At 31.2% G+C, this 26,096-nt stretch overlaps 4 protein-coding genes across 4 annotated transcripts; 3 read left to right on the forward strand and 1 right to left on the reverse strand.

Moving 5' to 3' along the window:
* Positions 1-1,887: 1,887 nt before the first annotated feature.
* On the reverse strand, positions 1,888-4,143 carry Bma-dhs-2.2 (oxidoreductase, short chain dehydrogenase/reductase family protein; the record flags this gene model as incomplete). Its single annotated transcript, XM_043075843.1, has 8 exons — positions 1,888-2,014; positions 2,192-2,327; positions 2,623-2,786; positions 2,927-3,034; positions 3,392-3,545; positions 3,703-3,841; positions 3,948-4,062; positions 4,133-4,143. The coding sequence occupies 8 exons, from the start codon at positions 4,141-4,143 to the stop codon at positions 1,888-1,890; spliced, it is 954 nt and encodes a 317-aa protein (XP_042931777.1).
* Positions 4,144-11,828: 7,685 nt separating this feature from the next.
* Bma-dhs-2.8 (Uncharacterized protein) lies at positions 11,829-14,009 on the forward strand (the record flags this gene model as incomplete). Its single annotated transcript, XM_043075844.1, has 7 exons — positions 11,829-11,955; positions 12,047-12,120; positions 12,236-12,374; positions 12,532-12,685; positions 13,172-13,279; positions 13,396-13,559; positions 13,870-14,009. 7 exons carry the CDS (start codon positions 11,829-11,831, stop codon positions 14,007-14,009), a joined length of 906 nt encoding a protein of 301 aa, XP_042931778.1.
* Positions 14,010-18,807: 4,798 nt separating this feature from the next.
* On the forward strand, positions 18,808-21,068 carry Bm3443 (RE37682p, putative; the record flags this gene model as incomplete). Its single annotated transcript, XM_043075845.1, has 5 exons — positions 18,808-18,940; positions 19,886-19,933; positions 20,370-20,524; positions 20,613-20,696; positions 20,952-21,068. 5 exons carry the CDS (start codon positions 18,808-18,810, stop codon positions 21,066-21,068), a joined length of 537 nt encoding a protein of 178 aa, XP_042931779.1.
* A 908-nt stretch (positions 21,069-21,976) lies between these two features.
* Bma-idhb-1 (isocitrate dehydrogenase [NAD] subunit beta, mitochondrial, putative) lies at positions 21,977-24,811 on the forward strand (the record flags this gene model as incomplete). The annotated part of the gene is made up of 6 exons (XM_001894419.2): positions 21,977-22,054; positions 22,495-22,631; positions 23,049-23,235; positions 23,580-23,849; positions 24,176-24,420; positions 24,613-24,811. The coding sequence occupies 6 exons, from the start codon at positions 21,977-21,979 to the stop codon at positions 24,809-24,811; spliced, it is 1,116 nt and encodes a 371-aa protein (XP_001894454.1).
* Between the last annotated feature and the right edge of the window lie 1,285 nt (positions 24,812-26,096).

Raw genomic sequence — 26,096 nt, forward strand, 5'->3', positions numbered from 1 at the left:
ATCATTATCATATGCTTAATCATGATTGCATACGTCTAGTTATGATTATCATATGCTTAATCATGATTGCATGCGTCTAGTTATCATTATCATATGCTTAATAATGATCACGCATGATTGAACCATATGTTTATTCATGATTATGCTTGCCTACTTCTGATTACCATAAGTTTAGTCATGATTACATTTGCCTATTTATGATTACCACATGTTGAGTACTTGCCTAGCTAATGTATGATGAGTGATGATGATGATAATGATTATTTTGGAGTAAAGATCAACGCTAATAATAATAATAATATCTTGATTTTGCAGTATATTTTCATTATATTAATACAAATATTATGATATTGTGGCTATCAAATTCTCTTCTGCCACCAAACGCCTTATTTTCTCTTTTTCCTTGTGGTAAAATTCCTTCGATTTATTTTCCTCACCACTAATTTAGTTACTGCTTATAAACTAGTTGTTTATATACTTTAAAGCTTGATAATTACTATTCCAAAAATGATGACACATGGCAAACTTTTTATTTCTCATTGTTCCTTGTCTATTCTTTGTGTTGCAGAAAATGTTGCATTTGGTGAATTCTGATATGCTTTACTCTGAATTTGCCATTCGAAATTGAAATTCGTGATTTCAGTTATTTACCTATCTTGGAAGTATCATTTTCTCGGGCGTCAAGTTTGATAACAAACAAATTATCAATAGACTAACAAAGATATTTGTCGCCACAATGGCAAAACGTAATGAACAAAGACTATTGTTTTAATCTGCTCTGTAACCTTAGCACCCATAAAATCCCTCCTTTCTTCCGTAAGGAATCATTATAGTTCTTTGTTTGGTATGGCTCGGTTGCGAGGTGTCTAGCTTGCTTATAACTTTAAATATTTTGTAAATAATATTTGTTTTTTATGCACCAATTCGTTATTGTAATGTTGCACAATTTTTGATGTTAATCTATGGTTTAATTACCCATGTTTGAGGTTTGAAAGTATCTCACGTATTTCACGGAGGCTCCCACAGTACACGTACACAGAACGGAACCAATACAGATTCGAGAATCTACCAGTATCGAAGATAAAGAAGTCAACGATCTGAACTATCAAGAAAAGGAAACTACTTTGTTTCGCAAGGAAATAGGGCAATAAGAAAAAAATTCGAAATTTATTTTTACAGCACTCATAAACAACAATTATTCAGAAAAGAAAGAAAAAAAAAAACAAAATTATTGTTTACAGAGTCACTTATGAGAGTGAACTATCCCTATCATATATCATTTAATATGATCTTCCCTCGAGTTAGTACTTTACAAAATAACTTGTCTATTCCGCCAGATATCAATGCTTTTACAACAAAAGTGAGTAGATCCCTTTAAAAATTTTCATTCTTAAAGCTAATCCAAAATAAAATGTATTTGCTGAAAAGATTATCTTTAGGATATGACTAAAAATGTTAATTTGTATTTGTTCCATTGAATTAACAGCAATCGCATTAACTCGATGACATCAATTTTGCGATTTATTTGTGGAAAATTTCCAATTATTCATCGTTCTCTAAAATTTTATCCCATCAAATTATTTCAAGTATCTTGGAGAAACATTTTACTTTTGGTCTCGGAAAGCTTTCGGTTTTTTTTCTTTTTTTTTTTTGTTCCGTTAAAATTTTGATCATTTGAAAGTTATTTTGAAAGAAATTTTTTGAAAATATACTTCACATAAACATATTTTCTCAAGCCTCATTTTCACTTTATCAGTATAATTTATAAAGAATTCAATATTCTATAGCATCATTTAGAACAGATTTCATTAACAATAATTTTAAATTAGCATAGAAAGAAATGCAGAATTATCCTATAAATGTGCTTCTTTTCATCGATATCAAAATTCAATTGCTTTTCAAACTTTTTTTCTTTCTCATTGTTGCTACTGGTATTGGTGCGTCGAGCAGATAAAGAATGAATTTCACGATTTGCAGTTGCATAAATGGCGGAAGCCATGAAACTGGATAAAAACTAGAAAGTAGTAAAAGTAGTAAAAATCAAAATGTTAAATGTTGAGTTAAATGAAATTAAAATTTGGAAGTGTAACCGAAAGTATTCATTTTATTTTCTACATTCTGTCAATAAAATTTTAGATCAAATCTAATTAATTTTGTAACACTTTGCATTTCACTAAAATGTGAAACTCACAGAAGTATTGCATCCCAACCAATAATGTTAGATAGTTTTGGACGTCTTGCAACAATAGCTTCATAATAAGAATTAATTACCCATGTTGTATCTTTTGATAATATTTGTGCATGAAGATTATGTACAAATACTTTTGCTAAAACACATATGGATAAATCTTTTTAATAAAAATTAGTATAACTTAAAAATCATTTTCAGTTATTTTGTTAAAATTATTCTCACTTAATTTTGAATTATTCGTTTATTCACTTCTTTAATTATTTAATCATTCTTATTTACATTCTGATTAATGTAAATATCCTGTAACGTTCAGCATTCCTGTAATGCTATCTGCATAAATTCCGGTTGTTTGTACATACATTTCTGTTTTATAAAACAACATGCACATGCACTTTTGCAAGTTTCACTTTTATTATAGCAGAAATGAATACCTTTCGTCAAATAGTTGTGGCCGTATTCATCGAGGAGATCTTCTGATGATCGATACCAAACTGTATCGATCATACTTTTTAAACCCTGAATTTCTTGCATTCCGGTCAAAAATGAGCCCGGAGATATTGTTATCACCTGTACTCCATATGATCCAAGTTCATGCCTTGAAGTCAATTAATTTATAGATATTTACCTATTAAGGATAGAATTTATTTATTTTTCACATCAATATGCCAAGTTATTCTTATCGCTACAAAGGATTCTGAAAAGGTATATAAGCCCAATAAATCAATAATTTCATACCTGATAACGTCAGTGTAACCTTGAAGAGCACACTTTGATGAGCAATAAGGACCAAAACCAGGTGCACAAACGAGTGTCACACTACTTGAGCACATTACTATTCGACCTCTAGATTTGCTTTGCAGAAAAGGGAAAGGATAAAACAAAATTTAGAACAGTTAATAATTCGTTCAGTAATGTGAAGGTAAAATTAAAGAGAATATTGAACGGGAACATTTACATCATAATTAGGATAAATACAAAACAATTAGTTTAAAAAAGCTTATTAAATGTGCAAACTAGCTGAATTTCTCACAATGGATAAATTTTCTCGAAATCATTCATGAAATTCTGAAAGTTCAAGAATTATCTTTAAGTATGAGCTGAAACCGCAATTAATATTGCAATACTGGAAATTGTTATTAATTCCACAATTGTTGTTCGACGGTTCGTCAAGCAAGCAAATATTATAAATATTATTCGAACCTGGACTTTTTGATAAGATCACGAAACGTTTGCGTTACTCGAATTACGCCGCACGTATTCACTTCCCACACGTCTTTATAGTCGTCCACGGTCAAAAAGTCATCGTAGAAGATATTGCCCCGCACTCCAGCGTTGTTGATTAGAGCGTGAAAGACTGAAAAAGAATATTTTCAATTTCAGTGCTGAGCAATCATTTCATTGGAATTAATCCGCCGTACAATACCAAAGAATCATTGAATTTTGATTAGTGTATTTCTTGAATAACTATAGAATCATTCAGACAAACAGTTACACATTTCAAAGATGCGGACCGAGATTTTTTTCTCTCAAAACAGTGTCTACGATTTCTCGAGATTTTCGGACACTCTCGTCATCGGTTACATCCATTTGGAATGCATACAGTCGACCTTGACTGATTGAGCTGTAGCTATCTTCCAATTCTTTTACACTCTGTAAACTTCATCGGAACATATGGACAAATCAATTTCACAAATTGTTTTCTACAATCAAAAAAAAAAATTAAATGAAATTAATTTTAGATAATTTAGAAGTGTACAATGGCGCGGCGACATCCTGCAAAAACTGTTAACCCATTCTGAAGACATCGTTTCACTAAATCTCTGCCAAATCCTGCAAATTCATTTCTCTTCGAAATCTCTTCCAAATCTTTTCTAAATCATTTATAAACGAAAATTTCCAACCAGCGGTCTGAATCATTTCCTCCACTACAAAAATCCTTACCGTTTCCGCATCCAGTGATCAGTACCGCCTTTTTGTCAATTTCATCAATTGTCAATTTACGGCCCAATAATCCATAAATGAAATACAGCAGTGACAGTACAATAAATAATATTACCAGCAAAAACATCTTTCATTAGTGTGACGAGAAATTGTCTCAGATAAAATTGCTTTTGCTTCCCTTAAATATGTTTTCACTGCAAAATGGTCAAATAGTAAGGCACAAATTTGAAAATATTCGTTGGTACAAAGTTATACAAATAACAGTGCGCAATTGATTCGTCCAGAAAAATCGACGTGTGCGAACCAAAGATTCAATGCAAAGGACAATACGACCCAACGTTATGTGTTGGCCATCGCAAGGATTTCGACGAAGAAAAACTGAACGAAAAAAGTGGATTCGATAATTATAGCTGCTGATTCAGTAATTATACGGAAGAATCAACGAGCAAAGAGATAAAATCAGTTCAAAGTTTTTTTAATTCGATCCTTATAAAAAGATTTCATTGATGACTCAATCACTCGGTTACTTAATCATTTCATTACTCGATCACTTCTTCATTCGGCCACTCGACATTCGACTACTTCAACACTCGATTACTCACTTACTCGACACTCGATCGCTCGATCACTTGATTGCTGATCACTCGACTCAATCATTTGATTATTTGATCATTCGTTCACTGGGTTAATTGGCTATTCAACACTTGGTTGCTGATTACTCAGTCATTCGATAGTTTGATTATTCAGCCACTCGTCCTCCGGATCGCTCAATCATCCGGGTCACTCAGTCACTTAATCACTACTCAATTACTGGATCATTCCTATCATTAAAGTGTTTCAATGAGTTAATACGGGTGAACTGATGGGACAATGATTTTACTCATACAGTGGACGTTGAAGGAACAGTACGCATTTAACATTTTAGTAAAAAAAATTTGGGTGGAGCAACGCCAAATGCACTGAAAATTAAATCTTTTCGTTTTTGTTTTTATTCCTTTTTTGTTGAATACTGTTTGCAAAGTCTTTCTAGTGTCTTTTTCTATACTAAAAACAAAAATAATGAAAAACTTGCAATGATTTTTTGTTGTCAAATTTATTTTACGTCAGAATAAATTCCTCAGCAATTGAAATTGCTATGTGGACGGTATTTGTACGTACTTTTATTGCATGTTTTTATAAACAACGATTTTTAAGTTTGAAATGATTTTGAATTGTCGAAGATAGCTAGCAATTATATACACATACGTTCAGAGACTATAATACTTGTGTTCAGAGAGTTGCATTAATATCCTTTTAATTAATATCTATAGTTTAATATTTATTCATTAGATTAATTGAAATTTAAGAAGAGATTAATTAAAGATTTGTATCTTTGGAATCTGTTGTCTTAAGCTTTTCCTGTAAGACAACAAAAACCATTAAAGAAATGCAAGCATGTACTTTAATTAAAAATGGTGTCAGTTAGATTTTCGAAATGTTTAATTTAATGTTTAAAATTTAATTCGACAAGAATTAAAGTAATAATTACTCTTTCATCACTTTGATATAAATATTCTTTGAATTTTGACAGCGTTTTTAGATGGTATTTACTCATCATCAATGGAAAAAAAAGTATTGAAGGAGTAAAAAAGTAAAAAATAGGGAACGACCGGTTGACTTCCAGTTTTCGATTCGCTCGGCCCTTTCCCCTATTCGTTCATCAAAACTTCAAATGCGTATTGCCATTTGCGCTTCTTTGCTTACTGCCAACAGTTTCAAACATTTTCTCTTTTTCTCCAGGCTCAATTCAATATAACTTACTTCTTGACCATTTTGTGTTGAGAAGTGAAAACCTCTAAAGAATAAAAAGCAAAAGTAATTTCACATTCAGTCAAAGATATCTTTTTCATCTCTTAAGGCCCTTCTAATTTTATTCGATCCCAATAATTTTTGTCTCTCAAGATGTTTTTACTGGTAATCTTATTTACTGTACTACCATTGCTGTATGTTACTTACAGATTATTGGTGGAATTGACAGGAGATTTCTGGTAGAAAATAATTTCAAAAAATAATTAATATGCCTGAAAATTTGTTATTAAAAAAGGATGCCAGTTTTAAAGTGTAGGCTGCCTATTATAAAATAATTTCTTGAATACAAATTAGCATTTCATCAGCTAATTTGAAATGCAAAATATCACTGAGAGCAGAAAAACAGGAAAGTGCGAAGTGGCAGAGAGTCAATAAAAGAAAATTTAGAAATACTTTTGTTACTTCCGTGAAATGCTCCCATCGGCTTTACCTTATTTGCAGAATGTAAATGAATTGGAAAAGAGAATATGGATGAATTGAAAAAATAGAAATATAAATGAATTGGAAAAGAGAATATGGATGAATTGAAAAAATAGAAATATAAATGAATTGGAAAAGAGAAAATGGATGAATTGAAAAAATAGAAATATAAATGAATTGGAAAAGAGAATATGGATGAATTGAAAAAATAGAAATATAAATGAATTGGAAAAGGGAAAATGGATGAATTGAAAAAATAGAAATATAAATGAATTGAAAAAACACCATTACAACAGGAAAAGTATTCTGTTGTGTACTGACAAACTTATAAATATACAACGGAAATGCTTAAGCCGAAATGATTTGCGACTACAGAATTCATTTTTTTAATTAAAATTTTGGCGTTGTTCCATGTGTAATGTATAAATTTCAGTTCCTAGAAAAGAAAGATTGTCTTTGTATTTTTTTGCGCTATTTATTGAATAAAATTTAATTTTCGTTATGTTTCACATTTCATTGTGTCTTATGGAAAATAAATGACAGAAATTCTGAACGAAGGAAAAAACCAAAGTGTTTGCGACGAAAGTGTCAAAGTTCTGTTTATATATTTGATCTGTCAAAGGACAAAAGCGCTACGTACAGAGTAGAAAATAATTTTAAAATTACTACGAAAAATAAAAAAATTTGAACTCTTCAGAGTAAGTGAATGAGGAAATATAAATGAATTTTTCATAGCAATTTGATGTCATTAAAAACTTTTTCAGTGAAATTTTATTGTCATGAAATTGAAATCTTTAAGAAATTCATCGCTGAATTGGACAAGAAGTATAGAAAACATTATAATTGTCCTTCTAATACTTACTTTCTCCTACTACATTTCCATTTCAATTCTCTACAACAATTTAATTGTATTAAATTACTTGACGATTGTAATTATTTTGTACAAAGTCACTGTCTCTACTAATTTAAATTCCATCAATAAACGTAGGCAGAAGTGTAGTTCGATTTTATTTTATGAAAACAAGCAGATATTGCCTCTGTTTCTAAATTTATTTTTTTCACAAAGGAAAATTCTAGCAGATTCATCACTTAATGAGAATGATCCGTGAAAAAAACAAATGTTTATAACCATTTTTGTGTATTTATGAATGTTTATGTGTGTGTGTGTGTGATGTGTAAACATCATTATTGTCGGAGAAACTAAAAAAAAATACAACTTATTGTGCATAGGAACATTAAAAAGGTCAAAAAGAGGATAATTTTAAAGAAATCTATCGTGAAAGTTTTTTTTTTTTTGATTTGTCATCGTTTCACGAGAAAAAATTGCTACAAAGGTTTATTCTTTGTGGTAGGTTGTTGGTAACTGTATGATAATTATAACCGAATTGAAGAAACTATTTTGAAGTTTGGATAGGAAAAAAAAGAAAATTGAATGATTAAGGTATACTGTGATATAATCCAAAGAGTCCTACAATTTGCGCAAAAGCAGAAAGTTGTGCGCTTCTGTGCGGACAACGAGGATGACATGGTCTGGAAGAGTAAAGTAGCATACAGTTTTGGTATGTATTTCCAATCATCTGAAATTGAATATATTTTCACTGGACTGCTTTACTTCTACAGTAGTGAATCATTTAGACATTCTGTAGAGAATTGCTGGATAAGCAAATCTATGCAAATCTAATTTGAAGATTAATCTGGATGTTATCTCTTATTAATTCTCATTTCAAAGATTTTTAAGATTCATCCTTGAAATTCATGTCACCTGTTTTAAGTTTAACCTGAAAGTAAGATTAAATATGCATTGCATAAATCTTTCTATTGAAAAATAATATTAGTAATCATGAAAAAAAAAAAAAAAAAATGTTCGCCTAGTAAATCTTTCCAAGCTTTAGAGTTTTGAGTGTCTTTTTTGAAATGTTACCTGTCCAGTATTTAAGCCATCAAAGATTACGATCTTGTGGTGATGGAGATAATAAAGATTAGCGTAGAATTTGGTTTTCTTTTTTTTTTTTCTGCAAGATTAACTTGAAGGATTGTGATATATGTATTGAAAAAGACAATGTATTACTTATTTATTCAACAAATCACTTAAACTTGATAATAGCTTTATCGTTTTTATACGATATCATACGTATATAAGAAATGAACAAAATAATAATTAAATTTTATCAATAGTCCACTAAATGTTCAGTAAATTGTCGTACTTTCATTTCACCATTGCTGCTACCATGTTTCACTTTCACACTACAATCGATCGTCTGTTGAACTGTTGTTTCTGATGAAGTTGCAAGCCGTGTCGGTTGAATTGTCCAATTGTCAAATTGCACTGCTTAACTCAATTTGTCAACCCACTTCTTTTAAACCCTTTAGGGTCCTTCTCATCTATGTACTCTTCATCATACGTTCTTTTGCATTACGTTGATTAACTGATCTCTAATCTATTTCATTTCTTTTTTTTTTTTTTCGAGAAACTCAAGATTTTTATTGGAGTAGCGTTTGTTGGTGTCGTAGATGTTATCTTGGTTCGTCGCATCACAGACTATCTACTCTTTACTTGACCCTATTAATAGTCTTATATATAGCTAATTATATTTTTTCGGTATCGCTAACATTTCCAACCGGAAACGGCAAACTTCTTCAGGTGGAGTCATGTTCATTATCTTCTACTTTTGACATACTTTGAATGCAATTTTTCTAGAACTATTCTGTTTACTTCTAGATACTCTATCTAGCATGATGATGTAATTATTTTTGTTTTTTTTTTTTTTTTGTAATATTGTCAGCAGTTCTTGAAAAATGGTGCTTTTACAGGATTCTCTGAAGGATCTGCAATTAATGAACAGTTATCCTTCATTATTTTACTCTGTGTTGAATTCACATTTGCTTCAGATAGCTCTTCTTCTACAGCAACACAGTTAAGAAATAATAAACTTGTTGATGCTTAGTTCTCAAAAGTTTTTCTTTAACGAAAACAATTCCTAATCATCACACACAATCTTTCCCTCTTTTCATAATTATTAGCATTATATCTTATTTATACCATAAAACCTTTCCTTCTACTCTTACCTTACTCTTGTCACCAATAACTGTTATTTGAGAAATATAATTTTTTGCTGATGAAGTGCAACCCGTGTTGGTTGAATTGTCCAATTGTTTTTTGCCTTGCAAAAAATTCAGTTCACTTCGCGCTTTTTAAGAATGCTGAATGAATGCCGAATTTTCTGAATGAAACTTTGCTATTCGTTTTAGCTTCTTCATACACGCCTTTTCCGCTTTTTTGTGTTCCCATCCATTTCAGCTTCTTTCTTCCTTCAACTTTAAAAAATCTCGAACGAATTGAAAACTTTAAAAAATGCAATTGTTTCTTATTGTCGAACCATTTTTGTTTCAGTTCTTTCACTTTGACATCATTAGCAGAATTGAAATTAGAGTCACCAAATGAACGAGTGATCGAACAATCGGTGATCGAATGACCGAACGACCGAGCGATCGAACGATGGAGTGATCGAATGATCCAGCGATCGAGTGAACGAACGATCAAATGATCGAGTGATCGGACGATCGAATGATCGAGTGATCGGACGATCGAGTGATTGAATGATCGAGTGATCGGACGATCGAATGATCGAATGATCGGATGACCGAACGACCGAGCGATCGGGTGACTGAATGATCGAACGATCGAGTGATCGAGCGATTGGGTGATCGAATGACTGAACGATCGAGTGACTGAATGATCAAACGATCGAGTGATCAACTGACCGAACGATCGAGTGATCGAGTGACTGAATGATCGAATGATCGAGTGATCGACTGACCGAACGATCGAGTGATCGAGTGACTGAATGAGCGAACGATCGAACGACCGAGTGATCGAATGATCGAGCGATCAGGTGGTCGAATGACTGAACGATCGGGTGACTGAATGATCGAACGATCGAGTGATCGAATGATCGACTGACAGAGTGATCGAATGATCAAGCGATCGGGTGATCGAATGACTGAACGATCGAGTGACTGAATGATCGAACGATCGAATGATCGAGTGATCGAACGATCGAGTGATCGAATGATCGAGTGATCGAATCATCGAGTGATCGAATGATTGAACGATCGAGTGACTGAATGATCGAACGATCGAGTGACTGAATAATCGAACGATCGAGTGATCGAGTGATCGAATGATCGAGTGATCGAATGATTGAACGATCGAGTGACTGAATGATCGAACGATCGAATGATTGAATGATCGAGTGATCGAACGATCGAGTGATCGAATGATCGAACGATCGAGTGATCGAGCGATCGGGTGATCGAATGACTGAATGATGGAACGATCGAATGATCGAGTGATCGACTGACCGAACGATCGAATGATCGAGTGATCGACTGACCGAGTGATCGAATGATCGAATGATCGAGTGATCGACTGACCGAGTGATCGAATGATTGAACGATCGAGTGACTGAATGATCGAACGATCGAGTGATCGAATGATCGAGTGATCGACTGACCGAGTGATCGAATGATTGAACGATCGAGTGACTGAATGATCGAACGATCGAGTGACTGAATAATCGAGCGATCGGGTGATCGAATGACTGAACGATCGAGTGACTGAATGATCGAACGATCGAGTGATCAGCTGACCGAACGATCGAGTGATCGAATGATCGAGTGATCGACTGACCGAGTGATGGAATGATTGAACGATCGAGTGACTGAATGAGCGAACGATCGAACGAGCGAGTGATCGAATGATCGAGCGATCGGGTGATCGAATGACTGAACGATCGAGTGGCTGAATGATCGAACGATCGAGTGACTGAATGATCGAGTGATCGGATGATCGAATGATCGAGTGATCGAATGATTGAACGATCGAGTGTCGAGTGACTGAGTAATCGGTAACTGAGTGTTGAAGTGATCGAGTTATTTAGTGATTGAATCAAGCGATCGAGTATTATGAATAACGGATTGTTAATGGAATGGCCGAATGAAGAAGTGATCGAGTAATGAAATGATTAAGTAACCGAGTGATTGAGTCATCAATGAAATCTTTTTATAAGGATCGAATTAAAAAAACTTTGAACTGATTTTATCTCTTTGCTCGTTGATTCTTCCGTATAATTACTGAATCAGCAGCTATAATTATCGAATCCACTTTTTTCGTTCAGTTTTTCTTCGTCGAAATCCTTGCGATGGCCAACACATAACGTTGGGTCGTATTGTCCTTTGCATTGAATCTTTGGTTCGCACACGTCGATTTTTCTGGAAGAATCAATTGCGCACTGTTATTTGTATAACTTTGTACCAACGAATATTTTCAAATTTGTGCCTTACTATTTGACCATTTTGCAGTGAAAACATATTTAAGGGAAGCAAAAGCAATTTTATCTGAGACAATTTCTCGTCACACTAATGAAAAATGTTTTTGCTGGTAATATTATTTATTGTACTGTCACTGCTGTATTTCATTTATGGATTATTGGGCCGTAAATTGACAATTGGTGAAATTGACAAAAAGGCGGTACTGATCACTGGATGCGGAAACGGTAAGGATTTTTGTGGTGGGGGTTTGAATTTTTGTTTATAAGTAATCTAGAAAAGATTTGGAAGAGATTTCGAAGAGAAATGAATTTGCAGGATTTGGCAGAGATTTAGTGAAACGATGTCTTCAGAATGGGTTAACAGTTTTTGCAGGATGTCGCCGCGCCATTGTACACTTCTAAATTATCTAAAATTAATTTCATTTAATTTTTTTTTTTTTTTTTTTTGATTGTAGAAAACAATTTGTGAAATTGATTTGTCCATATGTTCCGATGAAGTTTACAGAGTGTAAAAGAATTGGAAGATAGCTACAGCTCAATCAGTCAAGGTCGACTGTATGCATTCCAAATGGATGTAACCGATGACGAGAGTGTCCGAAAATCTCGAGAAATCGTAGACACTGTTTTGAGAGAAAAAAATCTCGGTCCGCATCTTTGAAATGTGTAACTGTTTGTCTGAATGATTCTATAGTTATTCAAGAAATACACTAATCAAAATTCAATGATTCTTTGATATTGTACGGCGGATTAATTCCAATGAAATGATTGCTCAGCACTGAAATTGAAAATATTCTTTTTCAGTCTTTCACGCTCTAATCAACAACGCTGGAGTGCGGGGCAATATCTTCTACGATGACTTTTTGACCGTGGACGACTATAAAGACGTGTGGGAAGTGAATACGTGCGGCGTAATTCGAGTAACGCAAACGTTTCGTGATCTTATCAAAAAGTCCAGGTTCGAATAATATTTATAATATTTGCTTGCTTGACGAACCGTCGAACAACAATTGTGGAATTAATAACATTTTCCAGTATTGCAATATTAATTGCGGTTTCAGCTCATACTTAAAGATAATTCTTGAACTTTCAGAATTTCATGAATAATTTCGAGATTGTGAGGAATCCAATCAGTTTGCACATTTAATAAGCTTTTTTAAAACTAATTGTTTGGTCTCAGAAGATAAGCCATAATTATGTCTTACAATTATAGAATCAATCTTTTCGTGCAATTCTCCTTTTAATTTTGTTTTCGAAGCAGAATTTCACATTGCTGAAGATTAATATTACTAAATACCCTAAATCTCACTTCATTCTTGTTTTCTTTCTAATTCTTATCATTCCTCAAAGTTTATCATTCAAGTCTCATACAACAATGACTTACTTATTTCAACGCTTTTTTTTTTGCTTTTTTTTTTTTTTAAAAAAAAAAAACAACTCTTAGAGGTCGAATAGTGATATGCAGTAGTGCTACCACACTATTTCCAGCAGCAGGCAATGGTCCCTATTCTTGCTCAAAGTTTGCCATTCAAGCCTATTGTAACATTATTAGGTATTAAATTACTTATTTTTATATGTTTTTTTTTTTTTTTTTTTTTTTAAAATTTGACTTGGCCTTGAAATTTTTAAGTGAAATCTGAAAATGTCCAAAAAGAAAATGAATTGAAGGCATGAATTGCAACCATATGGAATAGATGTGATAGAAATTATACCAGGATCTTTTGAAACTGGTATGCAAAGTTCCGAGAGATTAATAAAAATGGCGGATGAAGTATGGCATCGAGCATCACAAAAATTACGTGATGAATTTGGACATAATTATAACGAGAAAGGTAAAAAGTTCGTAATAAATTTTATACAAACTTTCACGAATCTTATCAATATATAAGTTATACTACTTATAAACTTATGAATATATAAGTTATACTACTTATAAACTTATGAATATATAAGTTATACTACTTATAAACTTATGAATATATAAGTTATACTACTTATAAACTTATGAATATATAAGTTATACTACTTATAAACTTATGAATATATAAGTTATACTACTTATGACTATTATAATTCACTATATACTTACTAATTTTATTTACCATTACTCATTTACATACTTACTAATTTACTAATATTTAGTAAGAAAATTTATAAGAGAACTGCAACAGAATATTGTGGAACATGATACAACATTGGTTATTGATTCATATTATGAAGCAATCGTTGCAAAACGACCAAATCTTTTGTATCGTATTGGCTGGGATGTGTTATTCCTGTAATAATTGCATTTACATTGAGAAAAAATAGAACAAAAGAAAAAAAAAAAAGAAATAATAATATGATTTTATAGTATAAATAACAAATGTGCTAGAAAATGAAATGAAATTCAATCGATCATTAAAATCATTAAATGATCGTTTTTAATTATTTTCCTCTTGCAGATTTCATCCATATTCATTGCTTTCATTACGCCTACAACTTTATATCATGAAATTTCTAATGTATTTGAATGGAGCACCGATACCATCGATAACGACAAAAAATATATCTTCAAAAAGTCTAAAAAACAAAAATGACTAAAAATTTAAACGTTTATAAGAATTTATCAAAAAAAAAAAAAGCAGAGTGTAATGAAAACGATACAATATTTGGTTTATGAAGACATTTTGTGAAAATATTTTATGCTAACAAATATTTACCCTTGAATTACTTAAAAATCAATATCATTATTCGCTCTATCATATTCCAGAATATATAATTTATTTTTTAATTTATTTCAGTAAAAAAAAAGAAAAAATCAATTTCATCAATTTTAATATGAAATATAATCACTATGTGTAACAAAGTAAACAAATTGGGAATTGACGTCATATTCATGTCACAGGACAAAGAAAATGAAATGCATGTGAGATGGATGGCAAAATTAAATATATTGTTTACAACATTTTGATTCTGTAATCAATTCTTGAAATTAATTCAACAAATATTGAAGTATCATTTAGGTTATATATATGGAAAATTACATGATTTTGCTTTATCGAAATGATACTGTGGTTAATTTTATGGAGATGATGTTGTGATCAATAAGTTAAACTAACACACATAACAATAAGTTTAACTAATTAACAATGTATAACAATAAGGTAAGCTAACTAATTGATATAATTCTTTCTTTAATAGTTTTGAAATTGTATAATTAATTATTTTCTTGGTTACCTTTACAATATTTCCATGTGATTATGGTTTTCTTTCGTTTAATAAAATCATAAGCAATTCAAGATGCAAAAAATTCTACAACAAATAAATTGTCATTGTAATCGTCAAGAATAATCTGGTGTTAACTAAGCTATGATATGTTGCAGGCTTCAAAAATCACTTCTTCCCTAATTCTTAAGGAAGGACAAAATTTGAACAAATATTTAAACATAATTTTTAGAATTCATACTGTCATCGGTCGATGTACATAAATTTTACTGTTGATGAAAAAATAGCTGTAGAAAAAGGATATATTATTAACATGCTATCGCATGTTATTGGCAGTAAAACGCAAGTTACTGACAGTAATCGCAAATTACTGATAGTAAATCCCTTGTTACTGATAGTAATCGCAAATTACTGATAGTAAATCCCTTGTTACTGATAGTAATCGCAAATTACTGATAGTAAATCCCTTGTTACTGATAGTAATCGCAAATTACTGATAGTAAATCCCTTGTTACTGATAGTAATCGCAAATTACTGATAGTAAATCCCTTGTTACTGATAGTAATCGCAAATTACTGATAGTAAATCCCTTGTTACTGATAGTAATCGCAAATTACTGATAGTAACCGCAAGTTACTGATAGTAAATCCCTTGTTACTGATAGTAATCGCAAGTTGCTGATAGTAAATCCCTTGTTACTGATAGTAACCGCAAGTTACTGATAGTAAATCGCTTATTACTGATAGTAATCGCAAGTTGCTGATAGTAAATCCCTTGTTACTGATAGTAACCGCAAGTTACTGATAGTAATCGCAAGTTGCTGATAGTAAATCTCTTGTTACTGATAGTAACCGCAAGTTACTGATAGTAAATCGCTTATTACTGATAGTAATCGCAAGTTGCTGATAGTAAATCTCTTGTTACTGATAGTAACCGCAAGTTACTGATAGTAAATCGCTTATTACTGATAGTAATCGCAAGTTGCTGATAGTAAATCCCTTGTTACTGATAGTAACCGCAAGTTACTGATAGTAAATCCCTTGTTACTGATAGTAACCGCAAGTTACTGATAGTAAATCGCTTATTACTGATAGTAATCGCAAGTTGCTGATAGTAAATCCCTTGTTACTGATAGTAACCGCAAGTTACTGATAGTAAATCGCTTATTACTGATAGTAATCGCAAGTTGCTGATAGTAAATCCCTTGTTACTGATAGTAACCGCAAGTTACTGATAGTAAATCGCTTATTACTGATAGTAATCGCAAGTTGCTGATAGTAAATCCCTTGTTACTGATAGTAACCGCAAGTTACTGATAGTAAATCGCTTATTACTGATAGTAATCGCAAGTTGCTGATAGTAAATCCCTTGTTACTGATAGTAACCGCAAGTTACTGATAGTAAATCGCTTATTACTGATAGTAATCGCAAGTTGCTGATAGTAAATCCCTTGTTACTGATAGTAACCGCAAGTTACTGATAGTAAATCGCTTATTACTGATAGTAATCGCAAGCTGCTGATAGTAAATCCCTTGTTACTGATAGTAACCGCAAGTTACTGATAGTAAATCGCTTATTACTGATAGTAATCGCAAGTTGCTGATAGTAAATCCCTTGTTACTGATAGTAACCGCAAGTTACTGATAGTAAATCGCTTATTACTGATAGTAATCGCAAGTTGCTGATAGTAAATCCCTTGTTACTGATAGTAACCGCAAGTTACTGATAGTAAATCGCTTATTACTGATAGTAATCGCAAGTTGCTGATAGTAAATCCCTTGTTACTGATAGTAACCGCAAGTTACTGATAGTAAATCGCTTATTACTGATAGTAATCGCAAGTTGCTGATAGTAAATCCCTTGTTACTGATAGTAATCGCAAGTTACTAATAGCAATCGCAAGTTACTAATAGTAAATCGCTTTTTACTGATAGTAATCGCAAGTTGCTGATAGTAAATCCCTTGTTACTGATAGTAACCGCAAGTTACTGATAGTAAATCGCTTATTACTGATAGTAATCGCAAGTTGCTGATAGTAAATCCCTTGTTACTGATAGTAATCGCAAGTTACTAATAGCAATCGCAAGTTACTAATAGTAAATCGCTTTTTACTAGTATCGTGAAATTATCTGATAGTTGTAGTTTAGAGTCGAATTGGACTTTTTCGTATGCTCAAGTGTTTTCCTTGATTGTTACTGTATTTGGCATAGACGAATGCGTTGATTGAAAGGCCTATTACAACGATTTTATTCGCTTGAAAGATCTGTTATAACGATTTTATTCGCTTGAAAGATCTGTTATAACGATTTTATTCGCTTGAAAGATCTGTTATAACGATTTTATTCGCTTGAAAGATCTGTTATAACGATTTTATTCGCTTGAAAGATCTGTTATAACGATTTTATTCGCTTGAAAGATCTGTTATAACGATTTTATTCGCTTGAAAGATCTGTTATAACGATTTTATTCGCTTGAAAGATCTGTTATAACGATTTTATTCGCTAGAAACCACAACAAATAGACATACACTGATAATTTCATAGAGTATCTACGAATCAGATGAAGAAAATGAATGAATTGATAAAAAAAACTTAAAAGATTTAAATGAATGTAGGAGAGAAGCCCAAAACCACTAACTTACTAATACAAAAAATTCATCAAAGACAAAGGATTTAAATCCTTATCCATTGAGCATTGACTTGCAACAAGCACATGATTAAAGAGCTATCAGATGATCTTTGCTCTTTATATAGTAATAGATGGGTTTTAATATTGTTAGCTTCTAATCTCATAAGAATGACTACTGGATTAGAAAACTTTTACAATATTTCAACATTTCAAGCAAATTTGGTTTACAACAAAGCCAATATTAAATAATACACTTTTGTTAATTACTGAAATTTTCTTGACAAGCAGATAAGTTCAGCTACAATGGGAAGATATGAGTGTTGAGTAAATGATTGCTTACATGAAATGCAATTTGAAAAAAAAAAAGTTTTATATTACTTTAAAAAAAAAATGTTCAATTAAAACAAATGTTAGTATTATAAATTGATGCAATTTTATTTGATATATTTTGTGTTCATAACAACTGATAGTATTTTTACATATTACTGAACAAATTTCTCATTGAAATTACTTACACTGAACATCTATGCAGTTCAATATTTCCGGAAGAAATCGGCATTACGGAAAATACTATTACGGAAGAAAGAAGTGACCAGCATTACTGTGACTAACTAATTATTTATTATCTGATGTCATTGCATACAATTCCTATTTTTGCATTTTGTTAAGAAAGAAAACAGTCACATTCTTATGACTCTCTGTTATAGCAGTACTATTTCTCCGCATAAATTTTCTCCCTTATCCATCATTTATTGTTATTTCGTGATTTATCCAAATACTCTCTTACATTCTCTCTATGTTTCATCTCTCCATACATTCTCATAATGTATTATTCTTGTTGTTGCAAGTACGGCCAGTAATAGATTACTTGGCTTTTAGCATCAATAACTACCAGGCTTGGCCTTTCTTCCTGTCTTCTAAGTAATTTGCCTCATTTTGATCCTTTCTTGTTTTTCTCTGAAAGAGAGAAAGAAAGCTTTTTGGTGACAATATTTCATTTATGTTTCATTTTTTTATGGTATTTCACTGCTTTTTGGTACCAATACTTAATCATTGGAATGAATTTTGGATAAAACTGTTTAATTATTAATGCTTCGAATATGATTTGATTAATGAAACTGTGATTGCTTTAATTAATCAATGATGAATTGATGTGCTTTCAACTATTTTTTTGGTAACAATTTTTGCATTCTTTTATTAATTGTTATTTGTAAAATAATTCATTTTAGCATTGACAATCAGATAATGTTTGATAGCTGTTTTCCACCATTACGAATGTGTCTGGAATGTGTACAAGGACCAAGTTTTTCAGTAACTCAAAACAGTTCACACTCTCAAAATGAACAACATTCTGTGAGATTAGATACAGTGTTCATGGGTTAGTCATGTATTCTTTGTTATTGTTAGTTAGTTAGTTATTCAAAATATTTGTCATTGAAGTCACTAATGATAGTTACTAGTGATAATAGTTAATTCTTGCAGTTAGTAATTAAAGAACATTAGCAGTTAAATGACATGTTTACTATTTTAAATCGGTGTTAAAGTAAAATGCAGTATGACTTCACCGAAATAGCTTTCTTTGTATAAAAGCATTTGGCAGCAAGTTATTGTATTTGTAATTATTATTATCATTAACAGAATTTAATTAGTAATAGATATTAGTTTGTTTGTAAATGTCTGTCATAGACATTTACAAACAAAGAAATGACAGCTGTAGTTTAATAAAATGTTATTTCAAATTATTTTGTTAATTCTGAAATTCATAATTTTGATACAAAAAGTGGTGCTCTTCAATGTTATTTGATGACAGGGTATTTATTCGCATGCATGATAGATTAATAATATCGACTGAAACATTTTAGTAAAGAATTGGGCAGCTCCAAGTTACTACTTATTATCTAATATTTAATTAATCTTTGATTAAGTAAGCTTTGGCAGCAAGTTATTATAATTGCATAAACTAATGTCGTTAACCAGAATTTAATTGGTATAAGGTATTAATCTTTGATGTCTATATCTTTGCATTACAAAAAGGAATGCATCGATGCAAAATAATAATGGATTTAAAAAGTTTAAAAAAACGTAGATGATGAATTGTTCAACTATGACAAAGAACATTAGCCAAGGCATAAGAAATATGGCTGTGTTTGAAGTTGCAACCATAGATTTACGTCTTCACTACGCATTTTTCTTCAAAATGACCGTCGACTTTAATCTCTTTTTAAGCTTCTAAAATCTCTATTTGTGCTGAAATTTTTGGTCGATGTCTAAGCCTGATAAATGATTTTTAAATTTTATAACCTTTCATATGCTGTAACTTTAGGTGATGATGTGGTACTGCTGAAAAACGGTCAGCGAATTTGCGGTTCAGGTGCGGCTTTGAGTACGGCTCCGATCGTGCAAAATAAAGCTTATTTCCAAGTCACTATTCAACAGACTGATATGTTTTTTTTTTTTGGACATTTGTTTTCTTGTCTTCGTTTCTTAAAATCTATGTGCGCTTTTGACTTCCTTATTTCTACTTTTAGTTTACAAAATCACTAGTTAAGGTAAAACTTGAAGCATTTTTAGTAACTATTAATTTATATGTTTTTTGATTTTGTGAATTTGAAATGAGATTTAATATCTGATTGTCATATTTTCAAACACATTTGGACAATCACTTACTTTTTGTTTTTTGTTAAAAACAATGCATTTTTTTACAAACTAGACTTAACTGAGAACTAATTTTAGGTTTTTGATCCATGTTTGTGTTTTTCTTGTGAAGGATTTTAGCTTACGAAAGAAATTAAATAAATTTTTTTTAGGTATATGGGGCATTGGATTAGCGACACGGTCTGCAATTTTGAATTCAGTACCAGTAACTGCAAACTGTTGGGTTTTGAGACAGGATGGGCAAGTAGTGGCTAATGGTGAAGTGTTGGGGAAGCTAGATGAACCGATCGATGAGAGTGACTGCATTGTATGTCTTTTTTCATTATTTTTGTTGAAATACTAAATTATACTTTTAATAATTATTCTTTTTGCGAGGTTTAATAAAGACATTTCAGGGCGTTGCATTTGATCATGTGGAACTTAAATTTTACAAAAATGGTGTATTGTTGCCATTATCAATCTCTAACGTTAAGGGGCAAGTAAGTAGTTCTTTCTTACGAAATGTATATACAACCCATAAAAAATGTATATACACCTGTTTATCGGTTTGCACAAAATTACTTGGCGGCATTCTCTTCTGTGATGAAATGAATTGTATTTCACATATTTATTAATTGGAAATTATTTACGCCGAATAATCTTTTAATGAAAGATCTGTTGAAAGAATTTGCTGTGGGAGCCATATCAGTTTCAATTTTTTTCATATTAGAATTTAAATGTTGGATGTATTGCAGGTTTATCCTATTATTTATGTTGGTGATAATGCAATTTTGGACGTTGCATTTCGATCGTTTTCGTATAATGCTCCTGTGGGATATGAGGAAATCATGCTGGAGCAGACTATCCTTTGAAAAGAATATATTATATCTGGATCCGGTTTCTTTCGTGTGATATATAAGTTTCGGGGAGAGAAGCAAACATAAATTAAGCTTAAATTGAACTTTTATCTCTTTTCACTGTCATAAATGATCCTGATTCTATCCTTCACTAATCAGTTTGTTTTATATGAATTTTTGTCCCAGCTATTTTTATTTATAAATCCAGACAGTGTGTTTGTACTGACATTTCTTTTCATATACAAAATCATTTATATTTCTTTATTTAAAAGCATGGAGATACATTGGTTCAACAAAAACTATGCATTGAAGAACAGAGAAGTCTCCAGCGTTTATTTACCTTTATTTTGATAAAACTTTTCAAATGCAGGAGTTTTTCTACATTTAGTCTGAATTTTGCAGAAATCAGTAAAAAGTCTCATAGTAATATATGCTATTATATGTAGCTGGGCGTAATTGATACCTGCGGTTCAAAGCCTTAAAGGACTATTGATTCATCTCTGCAAAAGTAAACTTAGACATCCAAATCAAGCACTAGAAAATTCTGTCAAGTCAAAAAGTGGAAAATTATGATATGTCTTGCTACATATGCTTTGCAAATAGTACTTGTTGTGCAAATAATGCTAAATTTTGTATAGTTTTCATAATATATCGGCTATTAATCACTTTTTTCTCGCTTATTATATATGTGTCATTTATTTGTTTACTAATATTTCTTTTGCGATATAAAGTTCTAATTTTCTGTTTTTCATTTTCATTTTAATCGTTACGGATTCTACATTATATCATCGACTTTTGCCATACATATGATATGATTATACGGCGGATGGACAAATAATTACGATACAGCAGAATGGAGTATTATATTTTTTGTGTAACTTGATTAACTATTAAAATAATGATGTTAATTTTCAGGTTGCTAAATGTTATTAATTCATCAGCGACTCGCCTTTTTATTAGTGCAAACAGTAAAGAGATGTGCTTCTGTAAGAGGAATTGCGGTTGGTATTTCATTATTCAATTTCTCGTTTTTTTAGTTTTACACTATTTTTTTTTGTATTGTGAACAATCTAGGGAAAACACTACTGATTTCATTGTCCATTCCATTCCTGTCTACATCCAGCAATTTGCACCATTTTATAGTGCATCGAATTATTTGGCTGTAAATTTCGTACCTTCCACATTCTATTTATACATCCTTTTTACTCTTTTCTAGTAATTTCTTCAAATTCCGTTTCTAATTTATTCGCTAAAGTTTAAAATTTATAATTTTATTACTGAAGAGAAGTTGAAGTGAATGCAATGTTTCATCATAAAGATTAGTCACTAAAAATGCAATAAAAATATAAACTTCAAATTTATTCCCCTTTTTTACTTATTGAATTATTTGTTATTGTAATGTGTTCATTCATTCATTCATTCATTCGAGTTTTCTTTTCAGAGTACAGTTCGACCGCAACGAAAAATGAAAGTAACGGTGATACCAGGTGATGGCGTTGGTGCAGAACTTACTCATGCAGTGCAAAAAATTGTGCAAAGCACAGGAATACCATTAGAATTTGAAGAAGTTTTCTTGAGGTTACTCGTCATTTGAATTGGTGAAAAATTAACAAAATTAATGCTGATAGAATTTATTATAGTTTTTAATGGCTTTAATTTTTAATTATTTATTATTAAATTGATTGAGATAAGCTGAGCACATTAGATTATCCTTTCTTGGGTAACTGTAATTAACTTAGAAGACGTTTATCCTTTATTAATTTTCCAGTGAATTTTCATGTCTAGTATTATTTAATAAATATTTATGATTTAAATTAAGGCTAAAAGTAGGAGTTAATGCCACACAGTCTTTTCATGACTATTGTAGACATGCAGGAATAGGAGATCAAATAATGGCGAAGTATTCGCTTCTCTTATTGCCATATATATTATTATTTGAATGTATTGGACATGTGTACAATTCTTTTTTTGGAACATATCTTCTTTCTTTTGCAGCGAAATTGAACATTCATGTTCAGCAAGCCTTGAGGAAGTTATTAAAATTGTTAGAAAAAATAATAATGTGGCACTGAAAGGTGCAATTAAAGAAGCAGAAGAAACAGTTAGCGATCCCGATAGAGAAGATATCAATAGGTCATTGAAAAAAGGTCTTGACCTTTTTGCCGGTGTTTCAAATATTAAAGTTAGTATATATTTCAAATATTATTTTAAAACGTTGCATTTTAGTTTTAGTTTTGAAAGTTATTCGAGTTCTACGATATCAGTTATTTAGTGAATGCTTTATTTATTATTACTGTCTTTCATAAAGTTTTAATGTCAGTACATCAGTACATAGTTCTTTAATTGCATTGCAGTTACATTGCTTTTATCTTTAATTACATTGCAGTTACATTGCTTTTAGTTGTCTCATTATTTACTCGACGATATGCTAATTGATCTTTTTAATATTTTTTTTTCTTTTTTTTTTTTAATATTAAGAATTGCATAAAACGTCTTTTTATGTAGTTCTTTTTTCAAATCTTTCAGAGTTTAAATGGAATCAAAACACGTCATCAAAAAAATCTGGACTTCGTTATTATTCGTGAGCAAACAGAAGGAGAATATTCATCGCTAGAACACGAGCTGGTACCTGGTGTTGTTGAATGTCTCAAAATTTCCACAGAAGAGAAGTCGTATCGGATAGCGAAATTCGCTTTTGATTATGCTACGAAATTTGGTCGACATAAAGTTACAGCCATACATAAAGCGAATATCATGAAATTGGGTGACGGACTGTTTCTGCGAACTTGCGAAGAAGTTAGTTTACTAAATTGTTAAGTATAAAATTGCTATGTATTACCTATGTATTGTTTTCATATTCCTTGAACTAATATTAAAAAGAATTGAATAGCGCTGTTAAAGTTTAATTATTCTTGATAAATTTGTGTATTAACAAAGCTGCTTTTCCGTTTATTTGGAATCCGAACTTTTTTTCAAAATATTTTAAAACTTTTAAGTGAAATCATAGGTTCTGATGTTAGTTTTTTTACAAAACTTAATTATTTGCAAGTGCTTATGAAGCGTAAGATTCTCATAATTTGTATATTTTAAATTATATCAAACTTGATAACAGTGAATTTCAGGTCTCAAAATTATACCCAAATATCAAGTTTGAATCAATGATTATCGATAATTGTTGCATGCAATTGGTATCCCGACCTGAGCAGTTTGATGTGATGGTTATGCCTAATCTCTATGGTAATATTGTTGGTAATTTGGGAGCCGGTTTAGTTGGTGGTGCTGGAGTTGTTGCAGGACGTTCAATTGGATCGGATGCAGTTATTTTCGAACCAGGTGCACGTCATGCCTATCAACAGGCATTTGGAAAGTGTGTTATATTAATCTTCTTGAGTTTTTTTTTTTTTTTTTATGTCTTATTTATAATAGTGCTCTTTCCAAATATTTATAAATTTCAGTAATTATTGTTTCTATATTTCAAGTTTCTTTGCTCAATTCCCACTGGCTTATATATTTTGTTGAATTATTTTCATTTATATCGCTGATTTATTGCTTCTTTCAGACAAATTGCAAATCCAACTGCAATGATTTTGTGCTGTGCGGATTTATTACAACATTTGCGATTGCAAAAATATGGTGCTGCTCTCCGATCAGCTACTGAGGCTGTTGTTGCCGAAGGCAAAATAAGAACTCGCGATCTTGGCGGTTCTTCATCAACGTTAGAATTCACCAATGCTGTAATTCAAAAGTACACTTTATGAGGATTTCATGGTTGTACTTACTGTTGAGTACATACCTCAAGATTTTTCGTCATAATACGAAAGTATTTCTCTATTTGCTCACTGATAGATGAGATGAGTTTTTTTTTTTTTTAATATGTCCGGGCAAGAACTTTTTTTGGTTGATATTCTGTACTTATACTTTGTAATAATTTCACTGAGATCGCTTTATCCAATTAGTACAACTAACATAATAGTTCAGTTTTTGAAAATTTCCATATATTATATGGAAATATGTAAGTATACCTTCCTCTTTGTATTCATTTAATCACAGAAAGTTGCCTGTAATCGTCAATTTGTCTTTCATTCATGCCATGTAAATGATTGAAATAGCAATACTTTTGATATTTCTTAATATTTTTTAATTGTCTCACTGATAAATTGACGGTTATAGCGTTCTTTTTCGAATCCTAACTATTTATTTCTTCCTTTAGGAATATTTTATGTCAAACTTTCTACTTAGTAGAAAAAATATATAAATATCATTTTGTGATTTATTTAACTTCGAGCACGAAATTTTGTAATATGTACATTGATATATGCTGAAATGTGATAAATTTGGAGAAAATTCGATTTTACTGACAGCGGGAGAAAGCAACTTCTAGTATAACATCTTCAAAACATTACAAAAATATCTTGCAATGCAGTGAATCGAAGAAAAGATCTGAAATTAATTTTTAAAAACTGCAGGAAAAGAATGAAATATCAGATCGAAAGCTTATCTCACATCACTCCATTTCAACAGTGCTAGAGCATTTTTTGACACTGTTGTGTTAAAATCGAAAATCAAAAATTGATCTTTTGTACGCAAAAAAAGTGTCATCTCTATCATATGCTGCCTCTCTCACTACAGAGGAACGAAATTGCTGTGATATGGTTGTTTTGAATTTCACTCAAAATTTGCAACATTTCCTACCTAGTACATATCGAGTTATTTTCACTGCTTAATGATTAATGATTGCTAATATCAAATGAATTTGATAAAAGATAAAATTAGAGGAAATTTCTGAACTTAAGATTAATACATAAACTTTGATGAGTTGCAGGAACTTATTTTCATCAAGTATCATCCGGATATGAGCATTTCGCATATTACACGATTATCATTATCATTATCATTCAAATATGTTCTCTTCTAGTTTTCCATTCTATATTGCAGGCTAAACTTCAATTAACATTTCCTGTCAGGTATTTCTACTAAAATTATTTTGAAAAAAGAAATGCTATCACAAAAATTAGACAAAGTATTGCGGGTAATTTTCATGGG

The sequence above is a fragment of the Brugia malayi genome (assembly GCF_000002995.4).
Source record: "Brugia malayi strain FR3 genome assembly, contig: Bm_v4_ChrX_scaffold_001, whole genome shotgun sequence".
In the NCBI taxonomy this organism is placed as follows: domain Eukaryota; kingdom Metazoa; phylum Nematoda; class Chromadorea; order Rhabditida; family Onchocercidae; genus Brugia; species Brugia malayi.